A 26,293-nucleotide genomic window follows, 5' to 3' on the forward strand; every position below is an offset into this window, starting at 1 on the left:
TCTTGGTGGTTTCGGACTGGGCTCGAAGAGTGTGGTATCCAGAGCTCTTGAGCATGTCCATCGATCCTCCACTCAGACTACCTCTTTGGGCGGATCTCCTGTCGCAGCAGCAGGGGACAGTCCTCCACCCGAACCTGTTCAACCTCCGCCTTCATGCGTGGAGATTGAGCGGCAACAGTTGACAGCATTTGCCCTTCCACCCGAAGTCTGTATTGTTATCTTGGCAGCCAGGCGTCCATTGACTAAAACTGTATACGCCTGTCGTTGGAATACATTTGTGGCATGGTGTACCAACAAATCTGTTGACCCCCTTTCTGCCCCTCTTTCAGAGGTTCTTCTGTTCATTCTTTCTTTGGCCCAGCAGGGCTCTGCATTGAGCACCCTTAAAGGGTATTTGTCTGCCATTTCCGCCTTTCTTAGTTTTCCTGATCAGCCCTCACTCTTTAAATCTCCTATTGTGAGTAGGTTCTTAAAAGGGCTCACCCACTTATTTCCTCCCACTCCCTTCATCATGCCTCAGTGGGATCTTAATTTTGTACTTATTTACTTGATGTGTACCCCCTTTGAGCCAATGCATAATTGTCCCTTGTGGCTCCTCACATTCAAAACTGTCTTTCTCATCGCTATCACCTCTGCTCGCAGGGTGAGTGAGCTTCAGGCCCTTTCTTCAAAGCCTCCATACTTGTCTGTACACCCTGACAAAGTGGTGTTATGCACTAGAGCTTCCTTCCTTCCTAAGTTGGTTACAACATTTCATGTAGGCTAGTCCATCACTTTGCCTACCTTCTATGCACCCCCACATCCTTCCCATGAGGAGGAGAAACTCCACCCTCTGGACCCTAAAAGAGCGTTGGCGTTCTACCTCAATCGTACTAAAGATTTCCGGGTGGATGATCAACTCTTTGTTGGCTATGTGGGTGTGAAGAGAGAAAAGGCGGTGCAAAAGCGTACCATCTCTCGATGGGTGATCTTTGCATCAAAATGTGCTACGCTTTGGCTAAAAAGCGACCTCCTGAAGGCTTGCGGGCTCATTGTACCAGACCAACTGCTGCATCCACTGCGTTAGCACGCAGAGTTCCTGTCCTAGATCTCTGTCAGGCAGCTACGTGGGCATCCCTGCACACGTTTGCTAAGCATTACTGCCTGGATAGTCAGGTCCGTCGAGACGGCTACTTTGCTCGTTCGGTCCTGCATGACTTTCTAGCATGATCTTGGTCCGCAGCCCACCACCGAGGATGACATTGCTTGGGTATCATAGCTTACATCTCGAGTGGTTAGTCAACTACTTGTTAAGTCCATGTCTAATAGCAAAGCATGATTTTGAAATCTAATCCTCAATATGTATCACAGATAGATTCATATTTTTTATTGAGTTATCTGTACTAGTTCTTTTTTCTGGGTCTCCAAAGCCACGATCATGAAAAAGATGCAGGAAAAACTTGACAATAAAAAGACTTGAACATTTATCAAGCTAAAAAGTCAAATAATTCAGGAGCAAATCTGACATTTTGGTAGCTTTTGGAGAAAAATGTATCTTACTAATGATGACTATATCAGTATAGTTGTACTCAGTTGTTCTCTTGTTCTCTACCTGTTCCCATAGCATACCTCTGCACTTTCCTGACAGTTTGTATGGGACATGCAGCACTTTATTTTCTACTCTTATAGTCTACATGCTTCTTTTATTTATCTGTAGACTAAATGGGTCAATCTTTGTATGAAATGGTAAATGTATATCGTATTTTAGTTCATGAAAATTTGCTCATAAAACCAATTCATAAAACAAGAAAAAAAAAGTATTGTACAATGTATAAGACTTTGAAGGGAGCTAATTTAATTTTTGAAGTATGATTGTGATTTTTGAGCTTTCATTTCTGTAGATCTCTAGAAATATTAGTGTTACCATTAGCCAATGTATTGTTACTAATTTTATTGACCTGTCAATCAAAAGGTTGGAGGTTATCAGGTTTAAAGGCACAGCTGTTATACTTTTAGTTGGACAGTATTTGTATTGACTCACAGATCTTCCAGGCAAAGACCTTCTAGTATTCAGAGTTTCCTTCATCAGTCACCACATTCACATCCACTTTGCTTAATGAGCCTAGCTTATCTATGCTACAGTGTCATGTAGTTTAAGTTAGTTCTGGAGAACTGGACACAGAATGATGGTTTGAAGAGGTATGTCTTATGTTGACACATGCAAGGTTACTGCATTACAAATTGAGGAATAAGAGAATTAGTGACACTCAGTCTTAAGAGGTTTTTGTGATAAATTCCCCAACCTAACATCACATAATTAACTATTATCATATTCTTTTTACATGGGTGTCTTATAAAGAGATGCCTGTTTGTTTTTACCTATAGCTTAAGGTTAAGACTGGTGAGGTGTCTTGTGTGCGTTCTTTATAACATTTTGCTTGAGGGTAGTATGTTGTGCAATGGCGTTCTTGTTGACTAAAAGACTTTCTTGACACTGAACTGTGCTGATGATTTTATCAGGCATTTGATGCACGTCAATACTACAGGCCATGGACTGAGAATTTTCTACAATACCTATGGCTGTTGTGGAAATCTCCTTTTGAACACTGTTGATGATATAATACTTGATGCTGGAAGCTGCTGATTTTCTGCTGGTCGTAGCCTCTACTGGTAACCCCCAGGAGTTTGTTGATATGTCTGGTGATTACTTTCAGCATCTACCTGAACTGTGATGCACTTTTCTTGTTTGATCTGTATCCAGACTAGTCTCCATTCTTATAAAACAGAATTTAGAATGTTTTAGAATGCATAATTGATGCATTAGCCAGTTTAACCTTAAACTTTTGTTTCTCTCTAGGGCATCCCAACCTTGGTGTGCAGACAGGATCGAAACTATGAGAACATGTTTTCTGATATTAGTATGAAACTGCGTCAGGTGAGTAGCAAGCTGCATTACATAATAAATATGATTAACAGGTTCCGTGTAGTCCTTAAGCTATCAGTGAGGTACTACCATTCAGAAAGAAAGGTTGGTGAATCATCACATACAGTTATAGCTCCTTTACGTGCGGGATGTGCTCCAGCTAGCCCCTTTAAAGTTTCATATTAGTTTCCATCTCTAGTTAGGTGAATTGGAAAGAATATACAAAGCTTGACCCCTGCCTTTTCACCGTCAGATATATTTGGCGATCCTTCCCTCTGATAAATTCTTCCAACATCTTCTCTTCCCACATACTGCACTCCACTACCTGTTTCCCTAGTCTCTATGCTGGTACCCCAGAATGAAAAGGAATACATAAATGTTTGTTCATATGTTAAGGAAATTACTGTCCCATGTCCCAATATCTGTCAGGTTCTACCTAACTGATGTGAAGGTCAAAATGTAGGGTGCAAGAAAAAAAGTATAATTTTATTCCAGTCCCTGTTTTAATAGGTTTCGTATACAGTTGTAGATTGAAACTCTCTGGTGCACTCACAGTGAACACGCTATAACATTTATGACAGTGTGCTCTAACAGGCTTAATAAATAAGCAGTTTATAGATGTTGTATTATGAGTAAGTGTGTCTAAAATGTGTGTCATTTTTGTACTACTCGTTCTAGAAATATCCTTTACTACTTTGCACTGTCTCTCACAGTATTAGATTTAGGTATAGTAAACATTGTATCTCAGTTCACCTTTGCAGCTTTTTGGTGGAAGCTACCTTTCAAAAACAATAGTGAAAGACCATGGTGAGAGGCAGGATGCATAATATATATGAACCAGAGCGATGTTGGGTTCATTCGCTCGCAGTTTGTACATGCATAACCATGTGGCTGATTATCCTACTTTCAATCTCCTTATCTTACCCCAAAACTGTGTATCTAATTGTTAATCATTGCTTGCCTTGTCTCTTACCCTACTTGCTACACTGTGCAACTGAGTTCAGAGTTCACTGCCTCACCTGTCAAACCCATCCCACAACTCATTTAGCTGATTCGCCCCACTTTTATGTTTCTTTTTCCTCCTACACTTTACAGTGAACTAAACATTTCAATTGTATTCTCTCCTCCTGAATTGTATTACCTATCATTGTTGTTCACGGTCTTGATCTCTCATCTTTTCTCTCTTGTACCATTTTTGCTTTTAGGATACCCTCTCCAATTCCATGATCAACTCCATAAGTGGAGAGCTACATTCATACAGTGACATATGTGAGGCTCTATCAATGACTGAGGTGACACTCGGTTTTCTGGCCACAGCTGGGGGAGAATCTGAGCAACCTCTCGTCCAATATGTTGAAGAAGTTCTTCAGATGAGAGGCCAGACGAATGTCCATGTCTTGGAGGTAAGAACTTTTGGGCCTGGCCTCAACCAGCCCTCTGCACTGTACCATGCATGAAAGGTGGTGGTGACTAGCTAGATTATTATTATGGGATGTATGCAATGGGCATCTTCCTGCTAAATACTCCTTTTGCATTCCTCAAATTCGCAATTGTATTTTGGAACAAAAGAAGAAGACATCTTTGTGGAAGGATTTCCCACTCAGCAATTCTCCCTTATAACAGGGGCCTGTACTTTCTCAATATTAAAGAAAAAGTGCAACCTTACACCATATGATAGCTCTTTCCAACTTAGATTATAATTGAGACTGATCAGTCAGATGCCATTTTGATGGACAATTCTAACTACAGATCCCTCAAATCTTGAATATCCTGAGGAACTATACTTGACCAGGAAATTTAGCACCAGCTCCCCTGCTCGGTAGGTGACTTTGGGTCCATCTCGAATTCAGAATGGAGCATGGATGTAACATCACTGGAGCCATGTAACATCACCATGGTGCCCTGACATCAGTTTTTTTTTTTCCTAAATGCTTAACGTGGATTCAAAGCTGCTCTCCTCTGCCAACCCTAGCCCATCTGGGTCCCATTGTCGGCCTGGGGCTGGTGCAGCACAATTCCTGCAATCCCTGATTGTGCTGAACAGACACACTTCTGTTTCTTCTAGTGTGCATCCTGACCCCTTTGATCTCTTTTGGCCACCTGACTGTTATGACCAGCAGGTGCTCCCTGGCGCCGGTTGATCCTGCCACAGGGCTCACTGTTGCTGCCAGGTGGAGCAGCACCGATGCTCAGAACACTGCCACGGGTTCCTTATCTGGCCCTGACGCCTGCCCCTCCTCAAGAACACTGTGGCTAAGTCTGAGATTGGTTCATTAATCTCTTTTATCACAGACTTATGCACTTGAAGATCCCCTGGAGAGGATGGCTTCCCTGGAGACGTTTACAAAACATGTAAGCCACAGATCGCCTCCTATGCTACATGCCATCCTTAAAGAGGCAAAGGATATTGGAACATTAGGGTCCATCTCCAACAAGGTGAAACAACAATCATCCCCACGACCATGAAAAAAATCCTTAGATTGCAGCGGCTAGAGGTCTATGTAACTTTTAAATGTTCATGTCATAAATTGAGCAAAAATGTTGGTGACTAGTTTTAGAAGGATTGTCCAATAACCATTCTCAAGTGCGATTTGTTTCAGTAAGATTGTCCAGGAGTCATTTAGGAAGCCTTCCACATCTCCTGTGGGATTCCAGTAATCTACAAAACGAAATTAAAGCCATTTAGAATCCAGGAGCATTTCCCAGGGTACCTCTGGACAGAGGTCCTAAAACGTGCAAGGCTGTGGGTAAAAATGTGTTTTGCTCTGGGAACCTGACACTTAGTTCTATGGACACCCATTGTCTACTAGCTAGGTACATCTATGCCTTCTGGTATGCGGTGGGTATGGCAGTGCATTGTCTTCTTAACCACATGAAAGAGAATTGTGCAGTGGTGGTCAGGGTAGACCTATATACTGTGGAATGTGAATGTGTTCGCCAGACCCTTGTGATCTTCTGTTACCCTGACGAACCATGGTTATGTTTTACAGGTTTTTTAGGTGATGTACAGGATAGCCTGTTGGACATTCCATTTGATGGCTCTTATCTATTGAGTGGCAAGGTGGACTCAGCCCTGGAATGCTTAAAATGGAAAAAGCAACTTCATGATCATTGGGCCTAAAGTGCCCAGCCCGAGACTTTCACAGACAATATCGAAAAACGTTTTGAGGCTATTTGAAACTGTTCTTTTTTGTCAGTGCAAGTGCTCGCAGCCCATGCAGCAGCCTTTTCCACCTGAAAAAGACGCTTTACTTTCCCCTTGAGGGAACAAACGCAGCTCATTGGAATTGTATTGTCCTTTTTGCAGATGTACTAGTGAGTACTACAAATTATAGAAAGAAGATATTCTCTTCCCTTCCAACAGACCCCTCCTATCTTTCCAAGATCCCTCTGCCTCAGTCCTGGCATTCAGAAGGCCAAGCTCAAATTTTCCAACAGGAGCTGGTCAGACAATTGCACAATGGAGATGTGGAGTAAGTCCCAGAACAGGGCAGCAGTGCGATTAAAAGTAGTTTCTGGTTTCCAAGAAGGCAGGTGGTCTGCATTTGCTCCTGGACCTCAGGGCCTTGAATTTTTATTTGCTCAAGCAGTTCAAGATGTTGTCTCTCACTCAGGTGTTTTTGGTGCTGGAAGCAGAAGACTGGGTGATGTCCCTTGACTTGTATAATGCATATTTTTGCATACTGATCCTGACATTGCATTTAAAAGATGCTCGCGAGTTCTAAGACTAAGGAGGCAGGTAGGTGTAGGAATAGGCACCTTATTGAGGAACACAATACAAGTAATGGAAGCTCTCTCCACCGGGAGATAGGATGTAATGTGCATAGTCCACAGCTGTAGACAAAATCTCCAAATGACTGGGATAAAACACCCACACTAATAACATCATACATGACGCACAACATTTCACGCCAAAAGATACACAAGGTTGAAACAGAAAAAATATACCACACTTGGCTTGGCTAATTCTGCCTGAGTCCCATCTGGTGCTCCCACAGCATGCAATGTTCATAGGGGCAGTGCTAGAATACATCTAAGCTTTTCCTCTTCCGTAGCAGATCCAGGACATTCAGGAAATAATTCTGATATTTCAGCATGTCGATCACGTTCCAGTCGTGATAGTTCTCCGCCTGCTAGTCTGATGACCACCAGCAAAGGTCACTGTAGTAAAGCACATATGGACAAATTGGAGATCAGAGGCTTCTTTGTCTCTAGATGACCAAACACCACACACCACTTTTCTCAAGCTGATGGTGATTCGCATGCGTTTAAAAGCTCTTCGGCTCACCCTTTGTGGCAGATTAACCCAGATCTTAACAGACAACATGACCACGATGTGGTATGTGAACACGCAAAGAGGCATAAACTTTGGGCCTGGACACAAGTGCGCGGAGTCTGCCTGGTCCCCGGCATCTGTCAGGCTCTCTGAACACAAGAGCTTACTGCCTGAGTTGGCATCATTTTGCAACGCACCTCTATCCGGAGGTGATACAGGACATCTTCAGCCTGTAGGGGCACTTCTAGGTGGACCTTTTCCCCACTCTTGAGAATGAACACTGCCTACAGTAATGTGCACTTCATTTTCTGTTGCAGGGAGTGTTTGGGAATTCTTAGGTTTCCCATCTCTTTGATTACTTAGGTCATGAGGAAGGTTCACATCGATCTGGACTAGCTAAAAAGAGTGTGGTATGAGGATAGGTTCTCTTGAGACTCTCCCTGTGTTTCCTACTCCAGCTCCCACTCTTGACAGACCTCCTCTCATAGTGGGAGGGGTACGGGCCAGATTGTACACCCCAATCTCTAGATCCTCTACCTTTATATTTCGAGATTGAAAAGGAAACTCTGATCTCCCTTCGGTGCTTCTAGAGGTGGTTGATGTTATCTTGTTCGCTAGTCACTCCTCCCAGAAATTGGTTTTAACCACACAGGGAAAACCCTTTTATTACCCAGTGTGCGAATGAGAATGTTCCTGACACCTGTCTAATGTTTTACGTTGTGTTCTTTAGTTGGCCCAGCAGGGTCATGCAGCAGGCACCGTTAGGGGCTCGGTTGCAGCCTTTGTTTACTTGTTCAACCCTCTTTGTTCAAGTCCCGATAGTTGTAATATTTCTGAAGGGGCTATCGTACATGTTCACGACTTGTCTGTTCATTATGCTCGAATGGGACCTTAATTCAGTTCTAACCTTTCTGATGAGGATTCTGTTTGAACTCTGCCAGTCGCAGCTTTTGACTCTGAAAATTGTTTTTTTGTGCCCATCATGTCAGCCTTGTGCATCAAACGTTGTGTGTCTGTCCACCCTTCACCTAATTTTAACCTAGCAAGCTGGTTTTCAGGGCCAAAGAGGCTTTACTATTGAAGATGTTGACAGGTGTTGCCCCTGTTTCATTTGGGGCAGTCTGTCACACTCCCACATTTTCCCCCACCCAACCTACCAAGGAGTAGGAGAAGTTACATCTGCTTGACCATTGTAGAGCTGTCAGTTTTTATATTGATGAGAGGAAGGAGTTAAGGTCTAATGGTCAGCATTTTATTTGGGGGGGGGGAATGTGAGCAACAAGAAGGGCAAGGGGGTATGAAAGTAGACTCATCTCAATAGATTGTCTTATGTATTAAGGTGTCTACACCTTTGCTAAAAAAAAAAATAAGAACAACTATAAGGATTTCAGGGGACTGCCCTTAACAGACATATGTTGCCCAGTGACATGGGCTTTCCTTCACATTTTTTAGAAGCACTGTTGTTTGGAAGGAGGATGGCCAGTCCGATCATTCTGTGCATCAGTATTTCCCGGTCTGAGCACTCCTACAGGCCCACCATTTGGGAGGTGGTACTGCTGTGGTAGCTGCCTCGTGACTAATAATGTTCAGTTGATACTGTTGAATATTCACTGTCGGTCAAGGCTGACCTCTTCTACGGCCACAGAAAGAAATTAATGAGGAACTGATAGAGCGGCCCTGTATGGCTTTAGTGATGTCACATCCTTGCTGCAAATTACATTGAGATGGAACCAGGGTGTACCTACCAGCATAGGAGAGCTGGTGCAAAGTTTTCAGATTCCAGATGCAGTCTGGCACTAAGAGATATTCAAGAGGTAATGAACCTGCAGGTAGAGTATCCAACAGGAAGATAGTTACAAAAGGTAAGAACATTTTTGTTTAGTGATTTGACATTTAGGGGGGCCTGTAACAAATCACCTGGACCAGTAGATAGTTCAAATTGATCCCATTAGGAATCCCAGAAAACAATGAAAGCTTACACTTTAAGACAATACTTGGGCAAGCTGATAGTGGTGACTGGTGATTTCACGAAATGGGACAAATTAACAGAAACGTAGCACTACCAAATATAGCGTTCAGTGGGAATAGAAAACTATCTTAAATATACAACATTATCCATAGTGGGAGAGGTTGGAATACAAAATGTTCTCTAGAAATACAGGTACACAAATACTCATGCTGTAGGAAATTATGAATGAGAGAACAAGAAGTATCAAGATACATAGAAAGAGTAATTTTTGAGTGCATTGTGTGTTCTACTGATATTGGGTTAATTTTCGTAGCAGCCAATTTTGTGGAAATATTAGATATGCATATTTTTATTGTCCTATATTACGCCTTTATCTTTCAGGCATTGAGTCGATGTCTTCTGAAGCATGCAATTGCTCTGTGGCAACTCCTCTCGGCCCGCAAGTCCGAACATCTTATCAGGCTTAAAAGGGTAGGTTCCAACATCATTCAGACTTTCGGAAATTTCATGGTCCTTAGAGGAACAGTTTCTGTCAAAAGATCTTCTTGAATTCATGATAATTAGAATATCTCCAACAATATGTGGAATCTTGGAACGCACCTTAAACCACACATTTGTTTTTTAAAGAAATCTCAAAAGTACTTTTTTTTTTTTTTTAAAGGCAATTAGAATTCACGTGAAACCCTATAAAAATAATGTATCTGAAAAGCTCACATTAATTTTATTTTTTTTAAAAGCAGGAAAATGCGCAAATAAGCATCACCATATTCCTAAATAAAATATGACACTGCATGTTTCACTGATACAAATAACTTTACAGCCTTGCCCAATCAGAGAGTGCAGTGAATCTAGATGTCTCTGTCCAGCGGGAGTCTCTCCTCCATAATGGTATTGAAGTCACCCCCTAGAAATGTAATCCTGTGTGGCATATTTGCTATTATGCCGTTTAAGCTCGGTAGAGTGTCCCGTGTAAAGAGGTGGGACATAAACAATAATTATTTTCCAATGCTAGCCCTATACCTGTCATTACAGCATAGCGTCCCATGTTATCTGTATAAACGTTTGAAATCACCATCAAGAAGGATTTGTGGCTTAGTTCGGACACCCCTCTGGATCTTTCTGTGAATCCCAAGTGGTGCACTATTTTGTAGCCATGGCTTCTCAGAAAGGTACAGTTGGTACCCATAAGATGGGTCTCTTGTGGGAACTGAAGCCCAGGAAAATGTATTTTGATGAATTGCAATACCATTCCTCGTTTGATCCTGTTGTTAAGTCCGTTCACATTCCACAATAGGATGCGGATGTGGATGTGATATGCAAGTTTGGTAGTTTTGGAGTAATTTTGAGTGATGGATCATCACCATTCTGTGTAGTACTTAAAAGGAGGTGATGACATCAACAAGTGGTTTGCTGCACTTGAGAGGGCCTGTAAAGTTCAGAGGGTTCCTCATGTACAGTGGGCTGCTATCCTTTGGATAGCCTTCTCTGGCGAAGGTAGAGACAGACTTATTCTCAGAGAGGATGATGCAGATAATTACCAGGTTCTTAAAAATGCACTCTTGGATAGTCTAGGCTTAACCACTGAACAGTACAGACTTAAGTTCAGAGAGACCAGAAAGGAGTCATCACAGGACTGGACAAACTTTGTGGACTCTTCTGCGAAGGCCATAGAAGGTTGGTTACATGGCAGTAAGGTGACTGATTATGAAAGCCTTTATAACTTGATTCTGAGATATGTGTAAAGCCAAAGGCCATTGGGCAACTGATCCTCATTGTCCAAAGAAAAACACCAAAACTCCCACCACTACAACCCCAACTGCAACCATTAGTGCCCCTAGTAATAGCAGTGGTGGTGGGAAAAAACTACTAATAGCCAGTCATAGGGTGTAGCTGGGCTCACCATTGGTAATGTAATTGGGGTTGGTCTAGTTAGGGAGATCACTGAGGCTGTTTTATCCTCTGATGGTGGCATTGACCTCGCCACTTTAGTTGCTTGTCCCCTTAATATGTTTAGGTGCCACCGTCTGTTTAAAGGGGTTTCATGCTGACTGGTTCTTGAGCAGCTCTGGGGATCTATGTTTGTGCTCCTTTAGGTGGGGTTCCTCTCCCTTCCACCAAGTACCAACCCAAATTCAAGGGTATTGAATACATTTGATTTCCCCTTCCTCTTAAAGTTGACCAAGTACTTCAGCACATATCCTACGTCCGTGGCTCTGCATTTCTGTTTGAGTGCTATGAAGGATTGTTTAACCAAGCGTGTATAGTCTGGAAACAGAATCACTTTTGTTGAACTGAAGAACACCTCAATTGTGTGGGAAGCAGCCTGAAATATTATGTCTCTGTCTAAATGCTCTGGGGCAGCTTGTGTGAAAGCACGAGGTGGGCCCTTTAAATGACAAATCTAGGCAAAAGATCCACCCGCGGGACTCAGGTCTTGAACCAGGTGGTAAGAACATGTTCTGGGCATGTCCTCCTATATCCCCACAAGTCTAAGTTAGTTGTGACAGGCCCTTCCTTCCATGTCTTTGTCTCTGTCTTCTAATTGTTTTACTGTGTTGGAGAGTCTTGAGACTGTTCTGGAGAACCTGAACAGTCCTCTGCGCCAGTTTTGCAACCTTCTGCCTCCGTGATGCCATCAACGTCATTGTGGAGCAATGACATGTGCAAGCAGACCTCTCCAATTTTTTCTTCCAGAGATGACCATGTTTCTTGGATCTTCAAGATTATGGCCCTCATTACAACCCTGGCAGTCGGTGTTAAAGCAGCGGTAATACCGCCAACAGGCCGGCGGTAAACAAAAATGGGATCATGACCACAGCGGAAACCGCCAATACAAACAGCCACTTTAACACTCCGACCGCCACGGTGGTAGCAACAAACACCGTGGCGTTAACCGCCAACAGACAGGCGGAAGACAATGCACCACCCACCCCATCACAACCCGCCTATCCGTCAGTCAGCCTTTCCGGGGCGGTACCAACGCCATCAAAAACACGGTGGAAACACTACTCTGAAGGGAAACCTCTCGACACTCAACGAAGAACCAGGACGCCATGGAGCCCGAGCTGCAAGTCCTGCCCATGCTGATCTACCTCCTCATCTACCAGGAATACGAAAGGCGGCGACGATGACCACGGTGAGTACTGCACCTAGTACACAGGGGAGGGAGGGAGGAAAACGAGAGCGACACACACACACGCAACACCCACATCCTTACCCACAACAACATACACACAAACACATGCATCAACGTTACATTTACACCCTGTAACCCCCTGGAAGAACGCAAGGATAAAAGGAATAGATTTAAATCAATGATATTTACAAATAGGCAGATATACGTAATAAATAGAAAACCAGTATTTACAAAAATATGCAATATGTACATAAGGCGGTACATTGTCCATTCAAAATGTCCGTGGGTCACTGGGCCAAAAATCATGGGCCAAGCCCACGCTTGACTCCTGCCTCAAAATGGAGAGAACACTGCAGGGGCATCAGGTCGAAAACACACAGGCCCCTGGGGGAGATAGGGAAGGGGGGGCACATCAGCCGGAAGATGGAATAACGGCACTGCTCCTCGAAGGGGCTCCATGCCCACTGCTTGGACCTGGGGAGTGCAAAGCCACAGTCTCTAAGGTGGGTGGTTTGCCCACTGCTTGGTCCTGTGGAGTGCAAAGCCACAGTCTCACGAGTCTCTCAAGTTGTTGGTTTGCCCACAGCTTGGTCCTGGGGAGTGCAAAACCACATTCTCTCAAGTGGATGGCTTCTTCCACTGGTACTGGAGGGGGCTTTGTGCCCAGTGTGCTTCATCCTCCCAAGGATAGGGTGAGTGGTTGCATATCTCCACTGGTTCTGCAGGGGGCCTTGTGCCCAGTGTGCTTCATCCCGCCAAGGATAGGGTGAGTGGATACCTTCTTCCACTGGTTCTGGAGGGGGGCTTGTGCCCAGTGTGCTTCATCCTGCCAAGGATAGGGTGAGTGGATGCATATCTCCACTGGTTCTGGAGGGGACCTTGTGCCCAGTGATGCAACACTTGGGCTTCACAGTCCCTCACCTGGGTGTCTGAGGCACGAGATTTGCAGCGAACAGGTTGCATGATAGTCCATGGAGGCAGGGCTAGACTCCATCCTGCGGCGGCTAAGGCTGCAAACTGGTAGTAGTGCTGGTGCTGCCAGTGGTGGTGGGAGGCTCCAGCCCTTCTCCTGCAGCCTCAAGGCGGCTGCCCACTGGGGCGGTGCTTGCAGCGGGGCCTGTGACGGTGCTAGGGGCTGTGCAGGTGGCAGTGCTGCCAATGGTAGAGGGAGGCTCCAGCCCTTCTCCTGCAGCCTCAGACGGTTGCCCAGTGGTGCTAGTGGCGGTGCTGGCTGCTGTGCAGGTGGCGGGGGCTGGTGGTTGTTCTGGTAGGCACCAGGCCTTCACCTGCAGCCTCCGACGAGGAGGAGGACACAGTGGATGTTGGTGTGTCTGCATGGGGATGGTGCTTGTGTGTGTGCCTGTGTGATGAAGTGTGGTGCTTGTCTTTGCCTGAGCCACTTTTGTGTGTTGATTTGGGTGAATGCTGGTCTGAAGGTGTGCTTGGGTTGAGGGGATTGGGTCTGGGTAGAGGAAGTTGGAGGGGCGGAGGCTAGAGACAGGTACAAGGTCTGCCATCAGGGAGTTGGCCAGAGCCTGAAATGCTCTCTGTTGGGCCGCCACGCCAGAGTGAATGCCCTCCAGGTATAATTTTTTTGTTGCAAATGCCTCTCGACACCCTGGATGGCATTCAGTATAGTTGCCTCCCCAACAGTGAGGGATCTCAGGAGGTCAATAGCCTCCTCACTAATGGCAGCAGGGCTGACAGGGGCAAGGCCTGAGGTGCCTGGGGTGAAGGAGATGCCCCCCCTTCTGGGTGAACGGGCACTGGAAACACGCTGAGGGGCTGCTGGGAGGGCGGTGCTGGTAGGGGGGGTGGCGGCTGTACCTGTTGTTGTGGTGGGCACAGACGTGCCCGCCACCGTCAGGGAGCTTCCATCAGAGGAGGAATCGATGTCTCCCCTCCTGTTCTCGTCGTGGTGCACCCCTCGACCTCTGTCCCACTGGTGCCCTCACCCTCGGTGGATTCAGCCTCCTGGCCCATGTGGGAAAGCAGCTCGTTCTGTCGCCTCTGCTCCTCTGCCAGATGATGCTAATGCACACAAGGACAGGGGGACAAAACAAAAAGGGGGAGAGAGACAGAGGATACACTTGGTCAATGCCAGCCATACCTCTGTGTTGGCATACACAACACAGAGGGAGCAGCCCTATGCACTAGGCCATGCACTACCAGTTACTAAGATAGTCACCAGCCCATGGGGTACAATGCCTACTGCCATTAGCTGCACCTGAAACCCACAGGACCCAGCTCAGTAGTGGATGCCCACTAACACTATTGGGGTAGGAGTGATTCTGAGCCTGCCCAACAAGGGACCTACCCTGCCATCTTGGCCCTGGCCTAGGGGCACCCATATGCCACATCCCCCACCCAGGTAACTCCTAACGCATGCAAAGTCAGGATTCAGAATCTGTACTCACCCCATTGTGGCTGCTGTGATGCCTTCAAGCGCCCAACCAACTCCGGATAGGCCACCGCCAGGATGCGGAACATCATGGGGGTCATGGTGCGACGGGCATCCCTTCCTTGTTGGGAGGCCAGCACCAGCTGGGCCTCCGCCTTCTTCTTTGCCTAGCGGTGCAGGTCCTCCCACAGTTTGCGGCAGTGGGTGCTCCGCCTGTCGAAGACCCCCAGGGTCCGCACCTCCTTGGCGATGGTACGCCAAATACCCTTTTTCTGGTGGGCGCTGACCTGCATGGAAAAGACAGCAGAAAGCGGATTAGTCATACCGTACGGACTGTCATACTCATGGCCCACCATATCCCTTCCATCCCCTTACGCACATACATTGACCACCATACAAGCAGCACTCTGGCCAGGACCCCTCTGCCCCCTCCCCAACATCCCCACTACATGTGGCTTACACACACAGCACTCCATACATTCATGGCCCACGCATCATGCTCACAGTGAACTCACCTGTTTGTCTGGAGGACCGTAGACTAACGTGTACTCAGGGAGGACCCCATCCACCAGTTTCTCCAACTCTTCCACAGTGAAGGCCGGGGCCCTTTCCCCAGACACATGAGCCATTGTTGCTTCCAGACACAGGTCACAGCAGCACTTGCAGTGTAGGTCCTCTCCTGTTGACGGTCAGGTAGCAAGTGAGTGAACGAATAGAAAATGGCGGTCACGTCCGCGGTGGTGCATACCCTCACCGCCGGCGTACATCGCCATTGGCTCCTGGAACCCATAGGGCCCAATGATAACAAATGCGAAGTTACGCGGCGGTCTTCGACCGTCTACCGCAATGGCGCACAACGCCAGCGAAATTACCTCATTTCCACTTGTCCCGCCTCACAGGCCAGGCAGCTGCCATTTCATGGGGGCACAAGGCATGGCACCTAACTGCGTCACAGTAGACACTGGCGCAGCAGCTGACTGTCGGATTCACATACTGGTTCTGTAAAGGAACAAAATCATCATTAGTGCAATAGATGTGTGAATATGACCCTCTGCTCACCGTTTTCTTCCATAGGCTTCAACCGCTGAGGCTGAATATATGATGGTGACATACTCCGGTGTACAGACCCCTGGTGGACCTTGTGACAATGGAGGACAGATACATTATTATTACATACAGACTTGATCGGGCCACAATCCAAGAACTGTGTGCCCAATTGGAGCCAGACCTGATGTCAGCTATCCGCCAGCCCACAGGTATCCCCCTCTAGTGCAGGTCTTGTCAGTGCTCCATTTCCTGGCAAGTGGTTCCTTCCAAACTACAGTGGCCATGGCATCAGGGATGTCTCAGCCAATGTTCTCCAACGTGTTGACCTGAGTGTTGTCTGCCCTGCTGAAAAACATGCGCAGCTACATCGTATTCCCCCAGGTGGAGGATTTGACCACAGTGAAAGCTGACTTTTATGCCCTGGGACATATCCCCAACATCATTGGTGCCATTGATGGTACACATGTGGCATTTGCCCCCCTCCCCCCCCCCTTCCAGGAGAAATGAACAAGTTTTCAGGATTAGAAAAAGCTATCACTCTATGAATGTGCAGATGGTGTGTTTGGCGGGCCAGTACATCTTCCATGTGAATGCCAAATATCCTGGCTCTGTGCATGACGCCTTCATCTTGAGGAATAGCAGCATCCCATATGTGATGGGCCACCTCCAGAGGCACTGGGTGTGGCTAATAGGTGAGCCCAAGGTCCCCACCCAGTATAAGTAGGTGTATGGGTATGGGGTTATCCCTATGGGTTAGTGTGTGTCCAACAGTTGTCCCTCAATATTTGCAGGTGACTCGTTACCTCAACCTCTCATGGCTACTGAAGAACGTTACAATGAGGCACATGGGCGTACAAGGAGGATTATTGAAAGGACTTTCAGCCTCCTGAAGGCCAGGTTCCGGGCCTCCATCTGACAGGTGCATCCCTGTACTACTCACCCAAGAAGGTGTGCCAGATCATCGTTGCTTGTTGCACAACCTGATCTTGAGACGCCAGGTGCCTTTTCTGCTGGAAGATGAGCCTGGAGATGGTCTTGTGCCAGCGGTGGAGCCCATGGACAGTGAGGAAGAGGAGGCAGAGGAAGAAGATGTTGACAACAGAAGTAATATAATTCAGCAGTACTTCCAGTGACACACAGGTAAGACACTGTAACTTCACTTAACTTTTCGGTTTTCTGTTGGACATTGTACATGGCAGCCCGTTTCCCTTTGTCTATGGCCATTTACTGTACCCTTTGGGATCTCTATTTTGAGATATCTGGGTCCACTCTGCCTCCTGCTATGTGTACTGCTGCCCACCAAAGGTCATTCCAAAGTATATTTAACTGTACATATGACTTGCAATGTTTTGATAATGTTGAACTAATACATCATTGAATCATTGGACGGACTCCAGATTTGTATTTGTTCCAAGGGTGTTTATTTAAGTGCTCATAAGTAGAGGGGGATGTGCAATGGGCTAGGTTGATGGTGGGGGAAAGTCCAGGGTACAGTCCAGTCTCTTGGTATCACAGGTGCATAGTCCAATGGGGCATAGGAAGGGGAGTAATGGCAGTACAAGGTGGACAGGGTGACAGAGTGGGACAGAAGGGTGACAATCAGGAGAGTCCTATTTCCTGGCAGGGGTCTTAGCAGTGTTCTCTGGCTTCTGACTGGATCGCAGGAACCGTTTGCGGGGTGGTTCTCCTTCTGCAGGCGGTGGAGTGCTGGTGGCCTGTTGGTACTGTGGTGGGGCCTCCTGTCCACTAGCGCTGGCAGAGGTGGAGGGCTGATCATCGGTGTGGCTAGTGTCAGGGGCCCGTTGGTGTGCCACTGCCTCCCTCATGGTCTTGCCCATGTCAGCCAGCACCCCTGCAATGGTGACCAGGATGGTGTAGAGGTTTTTGAGGTCCTCCCTGATCCCCAGGTACTGTCCCTCCTGCAGCCGCTGGGTCTCCTGCAACTTGTATAGCATCTGGCCCATGGTCTCCTGGGAATTATGGTATACAACCCAGGATGTTGGTGAGGGCCTCCTGGAGATTGGGTTCACTGGGCCTGTCCTCCCCCGGTCACACAGCAGTCCTCCCAGTTTCCATGTTGTCCTGTGCCACTGGCCCAGGCCCCTGATTTTCTTGGGTTTGTGGGGTTGCCTGGGGTCCTTGTAGTAGTGGACACACTGCTTATTGACGTGTCCTGGGGACAGTTGCATGGGCCCACTGGCTGGGTGCTGAGCTGGTGTTTCCCGAGGGGGGAGGCTCTGTGGTGATATGGGACTGTGTCAGGTTAACCAACTGTCCAGAGGTCCCTGATGGGCCAGGTTGGTCATCGAGAGCCAGGTGTGCAGAGCTGCTGTCGTCACTGTTGGCCTCCTCTGTGGGGGGACTGGATGTAGCTGGCACCTCCTCTCAGGTGACGTTGAGTAGGGGGTCCTGTGGGGATGAAAATGCAGTGTTATTGTATCTGCGTGTGCCATCTTGTGCATGGGTGTGTTTCCCTGTATGGTTGTGATTGCCCTGTCAGCTTTGCCTTGTGTGCGTGGTGAATTTATGGGCTAGGTGATTCTCTCTAATGGGCATGCTGTGGTGATGGGTGTCTATGCAGGGCTGTGATGGGGGTCCATGGATTGGTGTTACATGCAGGGCTTGGTTTTGGGATGGCTGGGTTGTGATAGTGGGGTATATGTGAGGTAGTGGAGTGTAAGGGTAGAGGCAGGAGTTTGTGATGGCATGCAGGTAGGGTGGGGGATATAGTAATAAAGATTTGACTTACCAGAGTCCAGTCCTCCTGCTACTCCTGCGAGGCCCTCAGGATGCATTATTGCCAAGACTTGCTCCTCCCATGTTGTTAGTTGTGGGGGAGGAGGTGGGGGTCTACAGCCAGTCCTCTGTACAGCTACCTGGTGTCTTGCAACCACGGAATGCACCTTCCCCCGTAGGTCGTTCCACCTCTTCCTGATGTTGTCCCTTGTTCTGGGTTGCTGTCCCACGGCGTTGACCCTGTCCACGATTCTCCGCCATAGCTCCATCTTCCTAGCAATGGACGTCTGCTGCACCTGTGATCTGAATAGCTGTGGCTGTACCCGGATGATTTCCTCCACCATGACCCTTAGCTCCTCCTCTGAAAACCTGGGGTGTCTTTGGGGTGCCATGGATGTGGTGTGAATGGTATGTGTGAGGATGTGTGGGGTGATGTGTTGTGAGGTGCGTGGATGGTGTATGGGTGACGATGTATTGTGCCTCTGAGTGGGTGCTCCTGGCTTGTCTCTCTCTGCGTGCTATCTTTTTTTCACTATAAGGGGTTGTGAGTAATGTGGGTGTGTGTTTTATATTGGATTGGGTGTGTGGGTGTGGTGTGTGTATGTGTGTCATTCCTGTTGGCGTAAAGGTGTGGGTTTTGCTAGCGCCAGTTTATCCCTGACCTTTGGTCTGGCGGACTTGTGTGGGTGTCTGTATAGTGGCGGATTTCTTAATGTGGGTCATAATACCCGTAGCGGAACACCACCGCGGTCATGGTATGTTGGCGGCTGTCGGCACGACGGTAGGCGCCATTTACCGCCAGGGTTGTAATGAGGGTTTATGTCTGTAGGGAGTACCTCTGTGACTGATCCATTGCCTATACGAGTGCTAGAAGGGGGATTGTACATCTCTAATTTGGAAGCCTTTACATAGTTCTTCATTTTTGCTGTTTCTGTGGAGGGAGGAACCTTGTCATTGACCATCTTGCACAGACGTCATGGTTGAATGTGTGTAAATATCTTTTCAGGGAGCCTCTATACAGCTTAGGGTCTTGCATTGTGTGTTTTGTTCTAAAGGAAGGTGGCCATTTTGGCCCCTTGGCATACATGAGCAAACTGATGCCAGAGCGTGGAAGCTTTTTATTCAGGGGCCCCTTCCACACAGTCCTGGATGTTCCTAGAGCCCCCAAGCTACATCTACTCCATTGATGCCATGAAGTTCACATTCAGTGTACATTCCTTGGGGCTTTCAAGGTAATGCCACTGGGAAGGGGGATTACTTGTTTAATAACTTGCTGTATAGGTCATACATCTTTCCTGTTCTTCCCAGTGCCATTCCCTTGGGTTTGGGGTGAAGAAGCGCACCAATCAAGCTCTCTCTGCTGCAGTTACTCACTTGGGGAGTTCATCAGGCTGGCTGGGACACCCAGGCCCAGCCGGTTTGTTGCTACTGGGCTCCTTCAGTTGCTCAAAATGGTAGGGTTTTGCATGTAGGCCCCCACGTACCACCGGTGCCACCCAGTTCCATAGCTTTGCACAGGCAATCAGCACCCCCTGCCCAATCCTCCAAACCACCAGTGGCACGGTGAGCAGTACCACTCTGCACCAGCACAGCAATCCTAGGAGGAGGCCTGCACTCCTCCTCCTGCACCTTTTCAGTTCAAGTCTCAGCACTAGTGGTCATTTCCTCTCAGGGTGCAGGAGGGGAACCGCTCACCCCACTGAGTCCTAAGTGAAGCCTCAGAACTCATAGGTCCCATTACAGGTCTGCTTCTGACCTCCTGAAGTTCCCAGGTTTGCGTTTAGCATATCTACATCAGATACATCGTCCTTGTTCAGCAATCCTTGTGAATGGTAACACGTGGACTCAGTCTGTTTGCAGTTGTTCATGTCAGGGTTGCTCATTGTCCGACGGCAGAAGCTATTCGTTTAGGTCTGTCAAGGGATTCCGCTTCAGGACCTTCTAATGTCTAGTGCACCCAATGCATCCTCAACCACTTGTGCTGCAGCTGATCAACCCTTCAGCGTCTCCACAGCCCCAGACTCTTGTATAGTGCCCCAAGCGTAGCTCTGAGTCAGCTCCTAGAGACTTGCCTCCTTATGATACAGATCTGACAGAGACTTCTAGCTGCATATTCATTACCTTAGAATTATCCCAGGCATCATACTGGATCCTGAAGAATTGTCTTGGGGTGTACCCCTGCGCGCTATTAGGTTACTTTGATTGGCTCTTTGTGCGTCTGTAGAAAAGTGGCTCTTTCTACATGGTCACGCCCCAACACCCTTCTTTTTGCCTGGTTTCTGGTGTAATTTCGACTGAAAGTGCACTGGGTTCCTGCAAACTAGTACCCCAGTGCCAGATCTCTTTGCCCTGAAACTGCACAGTTTTTCCCAATTGGCTAAACATTTAGCACCCCCTATAAGTCCCTACTAAATTGTACCTAGGGCCTGGGGTACTAAGGAGGGTCCCTAAGTGCTGCAGCCCGAATTGTGTCACCCTAAGGGACCCCTCACCAAGCACATGACAGACTGCCATTGCAGGCTGCATGTCTTGGTGCAGACAAAAGTAAAACACAACATGGCATACAGCCTGTGTGCCATGTCCCCTAAACACTGCATGCAATACATGTAAGTCAGCCCTGTAGCAGGCCTTACAGCCCATAGACAGTGTGCATTATATTACATGTGAGGGCATATCTGCACGAGCAGATATGCCTCTGCTATGTCTTTGTCAGTTTTCCCTGGTAAGTGACCAGGGAAACCAATGCATATGCTTGACACTGATCACTACGAGTTCCCCAGCTACATGATGGCTTCTCTGAGTATAGGGATGTTTGGTATCAAACATTTCAGATTAATAAACCCTCACTGATGCCAATGAGAGATTTATTAATAACTTCACCCAGGAGGCACCTTGGAGGTGGCCCCTGAAAACCTTCCAGCTACTAGTGTGTTGACTGACTGGTTCTGACAAGTTGAGCCATGTTACACACGTTTCTGGCCCCCCAAGTTGAGAACCAGCACTCCGGCAGGCCAGAGACAAAAGCCTACACTGGGCGGGGGTGTTAGTCCCTCACCCAGGCAGGATGGACATTTCAGGGCGGGAAGCTTCAAAGGCCTAGCCGCCTTTGCAGTGCGACCCAGGTCCCTTCAGATGGTGGTGATGACCAAGCCCAACCCCCCCACACCCCCACTCCTCACCCCACGTTTGGCAGCAGAACAGGCAGGAAGAATAGTCAGATTAGGAGGTGTGCCCACTTCATGCTATTACCACCCCTAAGGTAGACGAACAGTAGTGGACACTACTTTTTAAATTCCTCCATCTTGTTTGGAAGTAATTAGGCCACTAAGATTAGGGTTATGCCCATTGCCCAGTGGAAGTGGTCATAAGAAGGGTGTAGTCACCCTAAAGGTGGTCAGCCCATTGGCTACCACCTTGCACTCGTTTAACGCCCCTAATTGAGTATTTAGATGGCACCCCTAAACCCTAGAACTCAGATCCTGACTAGAGTCGTACCTGCAGAAGAGGAACAGAAGAAGGAGCTGACTTGGTACAAGCCCCACTGGCCTTCCTGCTGACCTCAGTGGTCTTTGCCAAAAGACGGCTTGTCCTGCAGCTAAGCCTCCAAGAAACCCAGGAGGACTGTCTGCCTTCCCCAAAGACTCTACTCTGCAACAAAGTCTCATGAAAGACTGCAACCTCCTGAACAGCAAACACCAGACACCTGACTTGACCTCTGCACCCGATGTCCATAACTCAAAGTGAAGACAACCAGTGGTGCCATTAAAATTCCCCAGCTATCCAGAGTCCGAGTTCACTCAGGTTTCACCACACCTGGACACCCCCCAAGTAGCCTGCAGCCTCTGCATGCAGGCCCCCTCCCACGGCCTTGTGGTGAGACAAAACCTGACATCTCCAGCAACCTCTGCACCTGTCACCCATGACCCAGTCTGAGGTGGGTCACTGGTGCCAACGGCGTCCCCCAGCTCCCCGGAGCTCGAGTCCACCCTGGTTTCACCCTTGCTGGACTCCCCGACGACATCTGCAGCCTCGACACACAGGACCACCTGACTGTGAGTGGTCCCGGATGGCAAAATGCAACGCTTAAGGATATCCCTGCATCCGTCACCCCGGGACTTGGAGAAAAGGACCAAAGGTGCACCTACGTCCCTGGGCACCACAAGTCTGCAACTGACCTGTTTGTTGTCCCCGACTGGCTTCCTACCCAGAGCCTGTCTTCACGAGGACAAATTCCCATAGAAAACCATTGGGCACCTTATGCCTTGCTGCACCCCTGCACCCCACTGCTGTCCGGAGTGACCTGGTGTGGTTCTGATCAATGCCCAATACTTGCCTTCACTCTCTGAGATTGGCCTCATAAGTCATTGTTAACCCTGTACTTGCTGAACATTGTTTTCCTCAAATAGGTTAACATTAAAGAACTCGGGGCGGAGCTTGCCGAGCCGCAAAATGTCCGCGCTGTAAGAGTGCTCCATCAGCCACCGAACAATCCGTTCATTATCCGTTACAACGAGCAAATTATAATGCTGGCTTGAGTGCGGCATAGTGTCCCGATGCTGGAAACTTTGAATGCGGATGCGGAGATAGCGCGCGCCCGCACCGATCGGCGCTGCCACCTAGACAGACCTGAGGTCGGCGTGCTGAAACATGGAGGTGTCTGATCGGGACACGAGGACGCTGCAGAGGCTGGCGGCGGAGGTTGGTTCGCCCGCGTCCGTGCTGGCCCGCACTATGGCCTCTACGGACTTGGGTCCGGAGTGTTTGGAGGCAGACCCAGCTGTTGGGGCGCAAGGCTATCTGGCCAGGGCGCGGGAGCGCAGCGGAGATCAGTGGCGGAGGATGGAGCCTGGTGCGGTGCTGCAGAGACCCCAGTGTATCAGAGGTGACAGAATTGGGGTGTGACGCATGCAGACCATGCTGCTGACATTTGCAAAGGGCCTGAGGCAAAGGTGGAGTGCACTGTGATCATGCGCCCTGGGAAGCACTGGAGCTGCTTCGCGCCTTCTGGGATCAGCCCCCTGGCCCCGGCTCCGTTCGATCCTAATTAACTCTTGCTCGCTGAAGTTAACAGCCCTAGGGTAAGACACTGAGGCCCTCATTACGAGCCTGGCGGTCTGTGACCGCCAGGCTCGCGGTTGGCGGGAGCACCGCCGACAGCCTGGCGGTGCCCCTTAGGGCATTCTGACCGCGGCGCTTTGGCCGCGGTCAGTGCAGGAAAACCGGCGGTCTCCCGCCGGTTTTCCGCTGCCCGTCAGAATCCTCCAAGGCGGCGCAGCATGCTGCGCCGCCTTGGGGATTCTGACACCCCCTACCGCCATCCTGTTCCTGGCGGTTCGCCCGCCAGGAACAGGATGGCGGTAGGGGGTGTCGCGGGGCCCCTGGGGGCCCCTGCAGTGCCCATGCCAACGGCATGGGCACTGCAGGGGCCCCCGTAAGAGGGCCCCGCTTGTATTTCACTGTCTGCATAGCAGACAGTGAAATACGCGACGGGTGCAGTAGCACCCGTCGCACCTTCCCACTCCGCCGGCTCGATTCCGAGCCGGCGTCCTCGTGGGAAGGTTGTTTCCCGCTGGGCTGGCGGGCGGCCTTAAGGCGGCCGCCCGCCTGCCCAGCGGGAAACTCAGAATGCCGGCCGCGGTCTTCAGACCGCGGTGCGGTATTCCTGCGGCGCAACTTTGGCGGGCGGCCTCCGCCGCCCGTCAAAGTTGTAATGAGGGCCACAGTGCCCTGCAGCTTACGCGGTGTGAACATTGTGCGTGCCCCGCAGTGGTTGGTGAGGCGACATAGTTGTCCGGGCCGGGTCCACTGTGGAGTGAACAGTGCGGCTGGTGGCTCGTAGACCGGTGGGCCAGGTTTGGCTGGTGCCCGTGCCCTAGACACGTGGCAACGTGGTGGTGCGAAGGGCATCACCTGGTGCGATTTGCCCTCCTGCGATCCACACTATGGGTAAATCGGATAAAACCCAGGCCAAACTGCAATTTGACCAACGTAAAGCAGGTGGTCCCTCTGGTGAGGGTGCAGGACCTGGCCAGGTAGGAGGACCAAGCATGACAGCAGGCGAGGAGCAGGATCTATGGCAGATTCAGGTGGCAATGCAGCATAGTCTTACCCAAACGACGGGAAGATCAATTCCCTCTCCTACCGCATGGACAAAATGTTCGAGCGTTTGGACAAACATGCGGAGCGGCTGGATCAGGCGGAAAGGTGAATATCAGACGTAGAGGATGGCCAAACTGAATTGAACACTGGACAGACTAAACTGAATAAAAGTATGTGCTCCTTACAGGCCAAGGTGGACGACTTGGAGGCCCGTTCAAGAAGGAATAATCTGAGTATAGTGGTATTGCTGAGTCCACTGCGATTGACAACATGGAAAGCTTTGTTGAACGTCTGCTCATTCAGCTGCTGGGGCACTCCACTTTTTCTGACTTACTAGTAGTGGAAAGGGCCCACCGCTTTTTGGTGACTCGCCGCCTCCGGGTGCCCCTCCGCGTCCCATAATAGCGAGGTTACTGAATTACAGGGATCGAGATGCAGCTCTGTGGCGAGCCAGAGAATTGAAAACATTACAGTACGAAGGTATGACTGTCTCACTATACCCGGATTTCACATTACCAGTGCAAGAGGCAAGGCAGCAGTTTGTTGCTAGGAAGAAACAACTTAGAGACCTGCAACTGGAATATCGCATGCTGTATCCAGCCAAGTTGCGAGTGGAGGTGGATGGGAAGCCGTTGTTTTTCACGGATCACAAAAAGCTTGCTTTATTTATCAAACATAAGACGGCGAGGAATGTGGACTGTGGCAGAGACGACACTGACTCCCTTTAAAAGTGGACACAGTGCAAAAATCAACAGTTCCTGGGGGAGCTAAGTAATGATTAGTTTTTCAGGTAAGTAAGGCATTTACAAGTTCAAGTTCCTGGGCATAGGCAGCCCACCGTTGGGGTTTCAAGGCAACCCCAAAGTCACCGCACCAGCAACACAGGGCCGGTCAGGTGCAGAGGTCAAAGGAGGGTCAAAAACACATTGACCCCTATGGAGAACAGGGGCCTGCCTGCCAACAGGTAAGTACCTGCGTCTTCGGAGGGCAGACCAGAGGGGTTTTGTAGAGCACTGGGGAGCACACAAGTAGACACACAAAACACACCCTCAGCGGCACAGGGGTGGCCAGGTGCAGTGTGCAAAGCATGCGTCGGGTTTTGGATAGGAATCAGTGGAGGGACCCTGGGGTCACTCTAGCGGTGCAGGCAGGGCACAGGGGGGCTGCTCGGGCCAGCCACCGACTAGGCTAGGCAGAGGCTCGCCTGGTGGTCACTGCTGCACTGGAGTTCAGTTTCTTCTGGTCCTGGGGGCTGCGGGTGCAGTGCTTGGTCCAGGCGTCGGGTTCCTTGTTTTAGGCAGTCGCGGTCAGGGGGAGCCTCTGGATTCTCTCTGCATGCTTGCTGTGGCGGTCCAGGGGGTCATCTCGGGCTACTCACGAGATCGCAGTCGCCTCGGAGTCCTCCCTGTAGTGTTGGTTCTCAGGAGCTCGTGTCGGGTGCAGACGGTGAAGTCTTACGCTTCCGGCGGGAAGAGTGAAGTCTTTACAAGTTGCAATAAAGTTGCAAAGTTGTTGCTGTTTGTGAGCAGTGCCGCTGTTCTCAGGAGTTTCTTGGTCCTTTGGGTTTCAGGGCAGTCCTCTGAGGCTTCAGAAGTCGCTGGTCCCTGTCGGATGCGTTGCTGTGCAGGTTTCTCTGAGTCTGGAGACAGGCTGGTAGGGCTGGGGCCAAAGCAGTTGTTGTCTCCGTCGTCTCTGCAGGGCTTTCAGGTCAGCAGTCCTTCTTCTTT

General features: G+C 49.0%; 1 protein-coding gene across 2 annotated transcripts in view; it reads left to right on the forward strand.

Moving 5' to 3' along the window:
- RNF213 (ring finger protein 213) overlaps positions 1–26,293 on the forward strand; it is a 1,978,231-nt gene that overhangs the window by 1,936,079 nt on the left and 15,859 nt on the right. For both annotated transcript variants that reach the window (XM_069199724.1, XM_069199725.1), the window contains 3 exons: positions 2,837–2,914; positions 4,108–4,305; positions 9,529–9,618. In XM_069199724.1, the coding sequence (XP_069055825.1) occupies positions 2,837–2,914; positions 4,108–4,305; positions 9,529–9,618 (366 nt within the window). The remainder of the gene's footprint in view (positions 1–2,836; positions 2,915–4,107; positions 4,306–9,528; positions 9,619–26,293) is intronic.

The sequence above is a fragment of the Pleurodeles waltl genome, chromosome 7, assembly GCF_031143425.1.
Source record: "Pleurodeles waltl isolate 20211129_DDA chromosome 7, aPleWal1.hap1.20221129, whole genome shotgun sequence".
Lineage (NCBI taxonomy): Eukaryota > Metazoa > Chordata > Amphibia > Caudata > Salamandridae > Pleurodeles > Pleurodeles waltl.